Genomic DNA, 14,489 nt, shown 5'->3' on the forward strand with positions numbered 1-14,489 from the left:
ACATATGTGTACAATTTTTTCATATTCTTTTCCATTATGGTTTATTACAGGATATTGAATATAGATCTCTGTGTGGACTTTGCTTTTTAAATTGAGTCATAATTCCCAGATTCTTTTGCTAAACAAATGTGCCCTTTGGATTTTAAGTCACTAAGAATATTCCAAACACATGGGTTAGATTTATCTTCTTTTGCTGTTAATAGAGCATGACCATCTACTCCTAATCTCAAAAAATTCAAGTGAATTTAGCTTCTTAGTGTGATATAAACCTGAAATGCTCATTCACGCTTCTTTGCCTCATTTAAATGGTTTGAAATGCCTTCCATTCCCATCTATGCCTATCAGACCCCCAGATTTTTAAGGTCCAGCATGTCTTCGCTGGTCTAGGAAGGATTCTCTGATCACTTCAGCCACAACTGATCTCTTTGCTCTTCTAAATTCCTCAACAGTTATCAACTACAAGATTATAACTCATATATATATATATATATAACATATCTATTGCTTTGCTAAATATTTCATGTACAAGTATTCCTGTCAATTATTCATATTCATATATTGCCTTCCCAATTAGATTTTTCCTTGTTTAATAACTCTCATATTTCAGTCCTTCATCATAACCTCCCATAGAATATTTAGGACTAGGTCTCACAAGAACCTTCAACATAAGTTTCAATAACCCAGTTACCCACCTGTATGTCATCTGTGCCACCCAGGATAAACACATCTTTGGTGTCACGGTGAGGGAGGACGACAAATTCAGTTGTTTTCCAAGAATCCTCCACCTTAGAAATAGTTCAAGTCTTAGGATAGCTCAATTCATTTGTGTGTAGGTACTTGATAAATGCATGTGGAATGAAACAAGTGAAAACTCCATAATTATCCTAATCTCCTTCTGCCTTTAAAATTCTTAAAATCTTCTAGGTTAGATGACAATGATTTGCTTAATTTTATTGAATAGCATTAAAACATATGAATAATTTGTGATACTTTCATGTGTATTCCCTCCCACTTCATGCTTTAATTAAAAGAAAAAGATTCTTTTTACATAGATGCTTGGAAGATGTGTGTTTTTGGAGTAAGGAGGTTAAATATCCTAAGTAGAGAAATCTTCTCAATGTGCTTTTGAAGCATTTCGTATAGTGAATCTTCTCTAGTGTGTAAGTTTGAAAGGTGATGTATTTTGGCATAAGAGATCTTCCTTGGTATGTGGTTCTTTATATAAAGCATGCAAATTTGTTGCCATCCAGTTCCTGTTGGATTATAAGCTAAGCAGAAAGAAGATATTTATAGAGGTGATAACAATAATAATGATATAAATGTAAGGAAACAGCACAAGGATAACTGATAATGAGAGGGTGAAAGCTGCAATGTTGAAAAACCCATTCAGATAAAACAAAAGTTGATCTCACTGAATATGAAAACCTTTACATTCCCTGATCTTCAGAATATACATTTTTCAGGTTTACCTTTTTAAGAACTGTTTCTAAGGCAGCTTCTCCAGAAGCCTGTCCAGAAATGTCCTGGATTTCTCGGCCAAAGTCAAAAACATGCAACTCAGAGAGCTTCTCCAAGGTTAATGGAATGTCAGGGTCTACTAGGGTGGCATCAACTGTTTGTTCAATAGCTGCCCAATGTCTAGGCTTCAGAGTTGGGTTCCTCAGGTCAATGATAACTGGAAGCTGGAAAACAAACACTCTCAGAGACACCATCCTTTTTATCTGAAAAACAGCCCAAGGCTTCTGGTTTCAATTTGGGCACATAAAGAGCTGGAAAGAACACCACTGACACTCTTACAACAAAGAAAAATCTGCACAAACTGCAAGTTAATGACTTGTATTGAACCCATCAGAAAAGTGAGGCTTCAGGGAAACCAACTAAGTCAAAATTTGAAGAGACACTGGTACCCACAGTTTTCTCCACAGCAAGAAACAGGACCCGAGAATTTGCTTACCTAGGAGAGATGCCTTGGGTTGCCGTTTAAACTAGTTAGAAGATGTTGCTGAATTTTAAAAATAAGTTGCTAAGACTGAATGTAGGGTAGCATGAGAGTGTGAAGTTCCTGGGGGCTACAAATATTACTAAATATTACAAATATTACTAAAGCTGGAGGAGGGACAGGAACAACTGTGAAGCTCAGAATTTTGTGAAAAAGGAGCACAGTGCTTTGTTAGGATAGAAACTTAATCAGAACACAAGGGAATATTCCTCCTAACTTCTTCCACCAGGAAGAATAACAGTGGAATAGAGAGTGGAAAGCTGCAAGATACAGATTTTCTCTGGGCATAAAACGAAAGAATGACCCAAGGTCAGGGAAAACAGAAATTGAAAAAATGACCGTTGGCAAACAAGCCCAAACTAAACACAAGGTATCACTAGAACAATTTGAATACTGTGGTATACTGAGGGCAACCACAGCAACACCAAACTTCAAATCTAGCCGAATTTCTAACCAGATTTAATATAACATGCCACACAGAAGGCCAAGTAGAAGGAGAGGCATGATCATTTCCAGGCATAAAAATTATTTACTTCAGTATCTACTGTTCTGCATAAGATGTCTGGATTTCAACAACAATTTAAGAAGTATGTGAAAGGGCAAGGCAAACATACATCCCAAAAGATACAAAATTAATCAGAATCACACTCAAGTCTGACACATATGTTGGAATTAACAGATAGAACTTAAACTAATTGTGATTAATATGTTAATGGATCTAATGGAAAAGGTAGACAACATGCAAGATCAGAAGGGAAATGTCAATAAAATGATGGAAACTGTAATTAAAAATCAAATGGAAATGTTAGAAATGAGGAAGACTGTAAGAGATACAAAGAATGTCTTTGATGAGATGAACACAGACAAGGAATCCATGAATTTGAAGGTAAGTGAGTAGGAATTACCCAAACTCATACACAAAGAGAAAAAACAGTGAAACGCTCCCCTGCCCCCATCCAAACCTAGAACAGAATATCCATGAGCTTGGTACAATATCAGATGGTCTGACATACATGTAATAGAAATCCCAGAAGGATAAGAGAGATAGAAAACACAGCAGAAGAGATATCAAAGAAATAATGGCTCAATTTTTTTCAAAGTTAAAGGCAGACACAAAACCAGAGATCCAAGAAACTCTGAGAATATCAAGCAGGATAAATATAAATGGTAAACAACAATAATAACATACACCCAGGCATATCACACTTCATACTGCCAAAAACCAAGAAAAAGAGAAAAACTTGAAGGCAGCCAGACAAAAAATACATATTATCTACAGAAGAACAAGGATAAGAACTACAGCAGACTTTATGTCAGAAATCATGCAAGTAAAAAGATAACAAAAGGATATTTTTACATTGTTGAAAGAAAAAACAAAATCTGCCGACTCAGAATTATATACCAGTGAAAATATCATTCAAAATAAAGGATAAAGACTTTCTCAAAACAAAAATTTGGGGAGTTCATTGCTAGTATACCTATTCAGTAAGAAATATTAAAGGAAGTTCTTCAGGCAGAATGAATATGCTATGAGTCAGAAACTTTGATCCATACAAAGAAATGAAGAACATTGGAAATGGAACAGATGTAAAATAAATTTCATATCCTATTTTTATTCTCCTAAAAGGTAACTATAAAAAACAGAAATAGTAGCAATATGTAGTGTTTATACTACATATAAAAGTAAAATATATGACAACATTAATACAAAGGATGAGAGGGAGAATTGGGAGTATGGTATTATAAACTCTTTATACTATGCATGAAGAAGTATAATATTATTTGAAGTTTGTTTTGGATTAATTGAAAATCTATATTTTAAATCTAGGATAACCACTAAAAACTGCTTTAATGAAGTATGAATAACAACTCCATAGAGAAGATAAAACGGAATCATAAAACCTATACAATTAAATCAAGAGAGGAAAGAAAAAGAGGAAAAAAGAAACAACAAACAAATAAAAAACCAGCATGATGACAATTTTAATCCAACCATACAAATAATATTCTAAATATTAATGGTCTAAACATGTCATTTAAAAGACTTTTTAAAAATCAGATTGGATAAAAAAGCAGGAACCAATTATATGCTGTTCAAGAAATACTTTAAATATAAAGACATAGAAAAGTTAAAAGTGAAAAAATGGAGAAAGTAATATCATGAAAACTCTAAAAGAAATCTGTACTAACTATATTAATTTCAGATAATGCAGACTTCAGAAGAAGAAATCTTATAAAAAATAAAGAGGGAAAATATGTAAATGATAAGAGGGTCAATTCTCCAAGAAGAAATAGTAATACTAAGTGTGAATACATCTAACAACGGAGCATCAAAATAAATAAAGCTCCACTGTCTTGAGATGCAGTATCCTCATAAGTTATTTGGAATTTTTCTTTATAGAAGATTTGTCTTTTATCCTTTGTCTATCTATCTACCTATTTATCTATCTATTCATCCACTCAGTTGTTTACTTATGTCAATATGAATTCATGGATATTTATTTTATAATTTGGGTTATAACACAATATTGTATGATTTATTGTTTGGTCAAATCATTACAACTTGGGCCATTGAAAATTCTTTCACTTGATTTCTGTGTATCTTTGATATAAGCCATAATTTTTTTTTCTTTTTTTCACCAACAATAGAGAATCTATTTTATTTTATTTCTTATTTAAAAATTTTTTTTCATGTTTTTTTTCAACATCTTTATTGGAGTATAATTGCTTTCCAATGGTGTGTTAGTTTCTGCTTTATAACAAAGTGAATCAGTTATACATATACATATATCCACATATCTCTTCCCTCTTGCGTCTCCCTCCCTCCCACCCTCCCTATCCCACCCATCTAGGTGGTCACAAAGCACCGAGCTGATCTTCCTGTGCTATGTGGCTGCTTCCCACTAGGTATTATTTTACATTTGGTAGTGTATATATGTCCATGCCACTCTCTCACTTTGTCCCAGCTTACCCTTCCCTCTCCCCATATCCTCAAGTCCATTCTCTAGTAGGCCTGCAACTTTATTCCTGTCTTGCCCCTAGGTTCTTCATGACCATTTTTTTTTTTTTAGATTCCATATATATGTTAGCATACGGTATTTGTTTTTCTCTTTCTGACTTACTGCACTCTGTATGACAGACTCTAGGTCCATCCACCTCACTACAAATAACTCAATTTCGTTTCCTTTTATGGCTGAGTAATATTCCATTCCATATATGTGCCACATCTTCTTTACCCATTCATCTGTTGATGGACACTTAGGTTGCTTCCATGTCCTGGCTATTGTAAATAGAGCTGCAATGAACATTGCGGTACATAACTCTTTTTGAATTATGGTTTTCTCAGGCTATATGCCCAGTAGTGGCATTGCTAGGTCATATGGTAGTTCTATTTGTAGTTTTTTAAGGAACATCCTTACTGTTCTCCATAGTGGCTGTATCAATTTACATTCCCACCAACAGTGCAAGAGGGTTCCCTTTTCTCCACACCTTCTCCAGCAATTATAGTTTGTAGACTTTTTGATGATGGCCATTCTGATTGGTGTGAGATGATATCTCATTATAGATTTGATTTTCATTTCTCTAATGATTAATGATGTTGAGCATACTTTCATGTGTTTGTTGGCAATCTGTATATCCTCTTTGGAGAAATGTCTATTTAGGTCTTCTGCCCACTTTTGGATTGGGTTGTTTGCTTTTTTTGATATTGAGCTGCATGAGTTGCTTGTATGTTTTGGAGATTAATCCTTTGTCAGTTGCTTCATTTGCAAATATTTTCTCCCACTCTGAGGGTTGTCTTTTGGTCTTGTTTATGGTTTCCTTTGTTGTGCAAAAGCTTTGAAGTTTCATTAGGTCCCATTTGTTTATTTTTGTTTTTATTTCCATTTCTCTAGGCAGTGGGTCAAAAAGGATCTTGCTGTAATTTATGTCATAGAGCGTTCTGCCTATGTTTTCCTCTAAGAGTTTGATGGTGTCTGGCCTTACATTTAGGTCTTTAATCCATTTTGAGTTTATTTTTGTGTATGGTGTTAGGGAGTGTTCACATTTCATTCTTTTACATGTAGGTGTCCAGTTTTCCCAGCACCACTTATTGAAGAGGCTGTCTTTTCTCTGTTGTATATTCTTGCCTCCTTTATCAAACATAAGGTGACCATATGTGCGTGGGTTTATCTCTGGGCTTTCTATTCTGTTCCATTGATCTATATTTCTGTTTGCGTGCCAGTACCATACTGTCTTGATTACTGTAGCTTTGTAGTATAGTCTGAAGTCAGGGAGCCTGATTCCTCCAGCTTCATTTTTCTTTCTGAAGATTGCTTTGGCTATTTGGGGTCTTTTGAGTTTCCATACAAATTGTAAAAATTTTTGGTCTAGTTCTGTGAAAAATGCCAGTGGTAGTTTGATAGGGATTGCATTGAATCTGTAGATTGCTTTGGGTAGTAGAGTTATTTTCACGATGTTGATTCTTCCAGTCCAAGAACATGGTATATCTCTCCATCTATTTGTATCATCTTTAATTTCTTTCATCAGTGTCTTATAATTTTCTGCATACAGGTCTTTTGTCTCCTTAGGTAGGTGTATTCCTAGATGTTTTATTCTTTTTGTTGCAATGGTAAATGGGAGTGTTTTCTAAATTTCACTTTCAGAGATTTCAGCATTAGTGTATAGGAATGCCAGAGATTTCTGTACATTAATTTTGTATCCTGCTACTTTACCTAATTCATTGATTAGCTCTAGCAGTTTTCTGGTAGCATCTTTAGGATTCTCTATGTATAGTATCACGTCATCTGCAAACAGTGACAGCTTTACTTCTTCTTTTCTGATTTGGATTCCTTTCTTTTCTTTTTCTTCTCTGATTGATGTGGCTAAAACTTCCAAAACTATGTTGAATCATAGTGGTGAGAGTGGGCAACCTTGTCTTGTTCCTGATCTTAGTGCAAATGGTTTCAGTTTTTCACCATTGAGGATGATATTGGCTGTGGGTTTGTTCATCATTTTGTTTTTTGAGCACTTCCTTACTTTTTGGCACTGGAGGATGCTCCAGGTTCATCTTGTATATTCTCTGACTCATCCCTAGAATCAGTCATTTCTATAAGGATCTCTGATTCATTTTATTGGAAAATGGTATTAAAAACCAAGATCTGGACAAAGGATATTGCTGGAAGCAATGAGGTAGAACATAACTTCACCCCTTAAATGTAGGCTTTGCATAGAGACTTCCTTTCAAAGAATACAGTGTGGAAAGTTGGGTAGTAATTTTATAGTGGGGAAAAATGCTACTTCAGTCACGTGATCAAGCTTAATATCATTAGTGAAAAGTCATGGTGATAGCATTTATCTTTAATAATATGTGATAATAATAATACTTTACCTCTGTGGTCTTCCTTGCAAGAATCTATAACCCCAGTCTAATCATGAGAAAAACACCAGACAACCCCAAAATGACAGACGTTCTATAAAATACCTGACTAGTACTTCTCATAACTATCAAGATCATAATAAACAAGAAAAGTCTGAGAATCTGTCACAGTCTAAAGGAGTCCAAGAAGACAAGACATCTAAATGTAATGTTTATCCTGGAAAGGATCCTGGGACAGAGAAAGGACATTAGATAAAAATGAGAAACTTCAGATAAAATATGGACTTTAATAATAATATAGTGACATTGTTTCATTAGATGTGGCAAATGTATTAGACTAATGTAATATGTTAACAGTAGAGGAAACTGGATTCAGGGCATATGGGAAACCTCTATATTTCTGTTGTAAGTTTTCTGTAAGTCTAAAATGATTCTAAAATAAAGAGTTTATTTAAAAATAAATGAGGCAAAAATTGATGTAACATAGGGGGAATTAGACAAATCCACAATTATAGTTGGACATTTCATCATTCCTCTCTGAGTAACTAACAGAACAAGTAGGCAGAAAATCAGTAAGGATACAGATGATCTGAACACTACCATCAGCCAAATTGACTTAATTGAGATTTATAGAAAAATCACTGAGCAATAGCAGAATACACATTCTTCTCAAGTGTATATAGAAGACGTACCAAAATAGACCATATTTTGGGTCATAAAGCCAATCTTAACAAATTAAAAGGACAGAAATCATAAAAGTATATTTTTGGACTATAATAGAATTAAAGTTCAAATCAGTAACAGATATGTTGAAAATCCCCAAATATTTTAATAATAAGCAACATTCTTCTAACTAGGCCATATATCAAAGAAGAAGTCTCAGGAGTATTAAAATATATTTTGAACTAAATTAAAATAAAAATACAATATATCAAAATTCACAAGATTCAGCTAAAGCAGTGACTAGACAGAAATTTACAGTATTAAATGCTTATATCAGAAAAGAAAAGTTTCAAATCAGCAACTTAAGCTTCCACCATAGGAAATTTTGAAGAAATAAAAAATTAAATGTAAGGCAAGAAGAAGAAAGGACATAATAAAGATTAGAGGAGAAATCAGTGAAATGGAAAATATAAAAACAATAAAGAATATCAATCAACCCCAAAGCTGGCTCTTTGAAAAGGTCAAAGTGATAAATGACTAGCAGGACAAACGAAGAAAGAAAGGGAGAAAATACAAATTGCCAATATCAGCAATGATAAAGGGGACATCATTATGGATCCCACATACTTTAAAAGGATAATAAAGAAATATTATGATAAACTTTATGTCTAATAACTTCAACAATTTGGATGAAATGGACCATTTCCTTGGAAGATACACTATAAAGTCCCCTCAAGAAGAAATAGATAACCCGAATAACTCAAATTGTATGAATGAAGTTCAGTTTTTTGTTAAAATCCCTCCAAAAGAGAAAACTTCAAGCTCAGATAGTTTCACTCTTGAATTCTACCAAACATCTAAGTGAAAATTAATACTAATTCTGTATAATCTCCTGCAGAAAATAGAATAGGAAGGAACACTCCCTAAGTCGTTTTATGAGGCAGTATTAACTCATAACCACACAATGATGTTACAAGAAAAGAAAACTAAAGATCAATGTCCCTCAAGAATATAGGCGCAAAAACATCCTCAAATAATATTAGTAATTTGAATTCAGCAATATAAAAGAGTATAGTACATCATGACCCAAGTGAGGTTCAGTTCAGGAATTCAAGCCTGCTTCAATATTTGACCACTGATAGATGTAATTCACCATGTTAATAGACTAAAGAAGAAAGACCATATGATCATAGGCATAGAAAAATCATTTGATAATTATCAACACCCATCTATGATAAAAAAAAGAAACCTCTCAGGAAACTATGAAACTGTTATCTTAATATAGGGTATCTATAAAAAAATTTGACTAACATCATACTTAAAAAGAGACTGAATATTTCCCCTCTAAGATACGGAAAAGGACAAGGATGTTTTCTCTCACCACTCCTATTCAATATCGTACAGTAAATCCTGGCCAGTGCAACAAGGCAAGAAAAAGAAATAAAAGGCACACAGATTGTAATGGAAGAAATAAAATTGTCTTTATTCACAGTTGCAATCATTTTCAACGTTGAAAATTCTGAATAATGTACAAAAATCTCCTAAAATTAAAAAGTGAATTTATTAAGATCACAGGATATAAGATCAATATACAAAGGTCAATAGTATTCCTACATACCAGCAATGAACACTTAGAATTTGAAATGAAAAACAATATAATTTAAGATAACATAAAAGAATACTTAGTTTTAAATATCTGCATAATCTGTACACTGAAAATTACAAAATGTTAATGAAAAGAAATAAAAGAAGACCCAACTAAATAAAGGGTTAGGCAGGTAACAGATTAGAAAATTCAATCTTGTTAAGATGTCAATTCTCTGGAAATTGATCTATTGATTTGACACAGTCCCCCCAAAATCCCAGCAATTTTTTATACATATGATAAGCTAATTCTAACATTTACATGAAAAGGTAAAGGAATCACAATTGACAAAATTGTGAAAAAGAAGAACAAGTTGGAGAACTTAACACTACCTGATTTCAAGACTTACTAGCTATAGTTATCAAGAGAGCATGGTATTGGTGAAAGAATAGACTTACAGAACAACCAAACAGAATATAGAGTCCAGAAACAGACTAAAAAATATGGTCAGCTGACTTTTGACAAAGATGAAAAGGCAAACAATGGAGAAAGAATACTTTTTTCAAACAATGGTTCTGGATCAACTGAATATCCATATGTAAAAATGTAAATAACTCAAATCATATACTTTAATTTAAAAAAAAAGCAACACTAAAAAACTTCCAGAAGAAAATACAGAAGAAACTCTGTGTGACCTTTAGGTTTGGCAAAAGTTTTTAGATTCTATACTAAAAAGATAATCTGTAAAAGAAAAAAATATTACTTGGACTTTTATCAAATTTAAGCCTTTTGTTCTGTGAAAGTCACTGTTTAGGGTCTAAAAAGACAAGCCACTGACTGGGAAAACTATTTTCAAGTTACATATTTGAAAAAGCACTTATATCATGACTATATAACACAACATTGTTAATCAACTATACTCCAATATAAAATAAAAATTAAAAAAAATCTTTGCTGTTCTTCTATGAATTGTTAGACCTTAATGTCTTTAGAATGTAAATTCTAAAAACTTCTGCTGTGTAAAATGTATAAAACCTTTTTGGTGTGTCAAATATCATTTGTGTTACAAATTTTCAAGCTGGTAGTCTCTTTTACCATTACTTTGTGAGTACTATTTAATTACTATTTGAGAGTCAACAGAAGAATGAATGAACAAGGATCATCGTTGCCAATGGACACTGTTCTCTATATGTCAAAAATTAAATAAAATATAGATTTTAAAGTTCCAAAAAAAGAGAACTCTGAAAACTCACTAATAACAAAACAAACAACCCAATTAAAAATTGGGCTACTATTCAAACAGACATTTCAGCAAAGAAGGTAGATGGATGGCAAATGGACATGGGAAAAGATGTTCAACATTACTAATCATTAGAAAAAGGTAAATCATCACCATTATGAGACAGTACCACACATTTATTAGAAAGGTTAAAATGAAAACCAAACCAAACCAAATAAATAAACTCCCTATTGATAACAAGTGCTGGTGAGAGTGAGAAACAACTAGAATTCTCATACAATTCAATTGCATGATTTGGCCAGTTGAAGAGAGGGATGCAGTCTGTGCCTCTGCAATACAGTAGCTGAATTTGTCTGTTGTTTCTTCTCTGTGCAAAGCTGACTAATTTAAACAGGGAAGAATTCCTGGCTTTGGTCTCATTAGCATCAAGTAGTAACTGATTGACCTGGAGTTTTGGAAATAATTTCTACTAAACTTACCTTTTCTTTCATATTTTCCACCTTACTTTTTAGCTGGGGCACTGCACTGTTGGGTGGCAAGCCTTTTTCCAATTGAGTCACAAATTTGGCATATTTGGAAACTTGACTGTTTAGAAATTCTGGATCCAGGCAGTCAAATTTGGACTATGAAAATTGAGGGGAAAACAAAGAAGTTAAGACATATGATAAAAGGCAAACTTGAAATAGTAAATTTTTTTTTACTCTACTCACATTTTTTGATAGCTATGTTGTTAAACCAAGTTGACTCTATATTTTGGAAATGGCTCTACTTATTAAGATTTCTAATAGTATATCAGGTATTGTTTGTTTATTACACTCATATCATTTTCTCCCATATCACCAAATGCAGTATTGCAATCCCTGTAATTTATTCCAGAGGGCCAACCATTGTAAAGTTACAAATAGCTAATGTTTACTCTTGTGACCTAGAAATGTCTCACCAAGTAGTCTCCTATTATTTGATCATGTAGCCCTTTAATATAACTGATTTAAACATACATTCCAATGTATGCATGTATTTATAAATATATTTCTCAGTTACATAAACATGTAAGTGTACACATATATTATGTCAGATGGGCATATGGATTGATGATAATAGAAAATTTGTAAAAATGAAAAGATATTCCATGCTCATGGATTGGAAGAATTAATATTGTTAAGATGTTTATACCACCTAAAGAAATCTACAGATTCAATACAATCCCTATCAAAATTCCAGTGGTATTTTTCACAGAAATACAACAAACAATCCTAAAATTTGTATGGAACCACAAAAGACTCAGAATAGCCAAAGCAATCTTGAGAAAGAATAAAAAAGATGGAGGTATCAATTCCTTGATTTCAGATTATCCAACTATCCAAAGTTATAGTCATCAAAACAGCATAGTACTGGCACAAAAGCAGACACATAGATTAATGGAACAGAAGAGAAAGCCCAAAAATAAACCCACACACGTATGGTCAATTAATTTACAAGAAAGGAGTCAAGAATATACAATGGGGGAAGGACAGTCTCTCAATAAATGGTGTTGGGAAAATTGGACAGCTAGAGGCAAAGGAATGAAACTGGACCACACACAAAAATAACTCAAAATGGATTAAAGATTTGAATCTAAGACCTGAAACCTAAAAACTCCTAGAAGAAAATATAGGCAATAAGCTCCTTGAGATGGGTCTTGGCAACAATATTTTGGATTTGACACCAAAAGCAAAGGCAACAAAAGTAAAATAAGCAACTACATCTAACTAAAAAGCTTCTGCACAGCAAAGGAAAGCATGAACAAAATGAAAAGGAAAGCTATACTTAATGGGAGAAAATATTTGCAAATTATATAGCTGATAAGGGGTTAATATCCAGAATATATAAAGAACTCAATAGCAGAAAAACAACCTGATTAAAAAGAGGGCAAAAGATCTGAATAGACATTTTTTCCAAAGAAGACGTAACAGATGTCCAACAGGTACATGAAAAAATGCTCAACATCATTAATCACTGGGAAATTAAAATCAAAACCACAATGAAATACCGCCTCACTCCTGTTAGAATTTTAGTATCAGAAAGACAAAATAGAACCAGTGTTGGCAAAGATGTGGAGAAAAAGGAACACTTGTGCATTGCTAACAGAAATGTAAATTGGCGCAACAGCCATATGGAAAACAGTATTAAGATTCCTCAAAAAATTAAAAATAGAACTATCATATGATTCAGCAATTCCATTTCTGATTATTTATCCTAAGAAAGCAAAAATCACTGATTCAAAAAGATATACAGACACCCAAGTTCATAGCAGCATTATTTACAATAGCCAAGAAATGGAAACAACCTAAGTGGCCACCAGTGGATGAATGGATGAAGAAAATGCAGTATATGTATACAATAGACTATTATTCAGCCATAAAAAGAATGAAACCTTGTCATTTTTGACAACATGGATGGACCATGAGGGCTTTACGTAAAGTGAAATAAGTCAGACAAAGAAAGACAAATACCATATGACCTCACTTGTATATGGAATCCAAAAGCAAACAAAACAACAAAATAACTCATATGTAGAACCTAAAGCAAAACAAAACAAAACAACTAAAACAGAACAAATTGGTAGTTTCCAGAGGAGGGGTGTGTGTGTGTGAAATAAGTGAAGGAGGTCAAAATGTACAAACTTCCAGTTATAAAATAAATAAATCATGGGAAGGTAATGTACAGCACAGTGACTATAGTTAATAACACTGCATTGCATATTTGAAAGCTGCTAAGAGAATAGATCTTGAATATTCTCATAAGAAAAAAAATTTTGTAACTATGTATGGTGACAAATGTTAACTAAACTTATTGTGGTGATCACTGTGCAATATACAGAAATATTGGATCATTATATTTTACACCTGAAACTAACATGTCAAATATGCCTCAATTTTAAAAAAAGAAAATTTGTAAACATTCATTTCTTTTTTCTGGATTCAACATTTTCTTTTTGCTCCCTAATGGGTCTTTTTGTATACTTCCTATGGTAAATTTGTCCCACTTTAGAAGTTACTGCTCTAATCTATGGTGGTAATCAGAAAACTCTCTAAGCTTCTTCTTTACTACTCAGGAGCATTTTCTAATTCTGAGATAAGTGATAAATGAGTTATACAAAAGCACTTAAAATTCTCTGATATAATAGTATATATATGTTTGTTTATTTTCCACTTTCTCCACCGAAAGGTAAATTCTGTGAGGGTTTGGACTTTGTCCTTTTTATTCTCCACTGGTATCTACTGTACCTAGAACATTATCTGGGAAACATTCTTGCATCACTGTGCCCAGATATGTGACTTCTAATTATAGGCACCAGCATAGGGAAGCTGAACAAGCAAGTGTAAAACAATATTTGTGAAGTTGATGGTATTTCTAACATGTCCATATCACACTTGAAAGAACAGATGGTCATCTATTCTGCCTCCTAGAGGGTTGACACTTGTTAAGGTTTGAACGCAAGGGTAGACCCTAAAAACCAAACCCTATGATACCAAACCCTATGACACTATTACTAGAATTTACTATTAAGCTCTCAAGGGAAGATACTGGATCTCATTACTGGGATTCTAATCTATCACAGGGAACGAAAGGGCTTTCTTTCTTTCTTTCTTTTTTTTTTTTTTTA

General features: G+C 33.1%; 1 protein-coding gene across 1 annotated transcript in view; it reads right to left on the reverse strand.

Moving 5' to 3' along the window:
- Positions 1-14,489, reverse strand: part of DNAH6 (dynein axonemal heavy chain 6) — a 294,154-nt gene that overhangs the window by 182,001 nt on the left and 97,664 nt on the right. The window contains exons 17-19 of the mRNA XM_022556141.3: positions 11,323-11,466; positions 1,470-1,682; positions 693-785 (exon numbers count right to left, since the gene is read on the reverse strand). Of these exons, the coding sequence (XP_022411849.2) occupies positions 693-785; positions 1,470-1,682; positions 11,323-11,466 (450 nt within the window). The remainder of the gene's footprint in view (positions 1-692; positions 786-1,469; positions 1,683-11,322; positions 11,467-14,489) is intronic.

This window comes from Delphinapterus leucas, chromosome 13, assembly GCF_059928025.1.
Source record: "Delphinapterus leucas isolate spDelLeu-1000000601 "Yukka" chromosome 13, BTC_Dleu_Yukka2, whole genome shotgun sequence".
In the NCBI taxonomy this organism is placed as follows: Eukaryota; Metazoa; Chordata; class Mammalia; order Artiodactyla; family Monodontidae; genus Delphinapterus; species Delphinapterus leucas.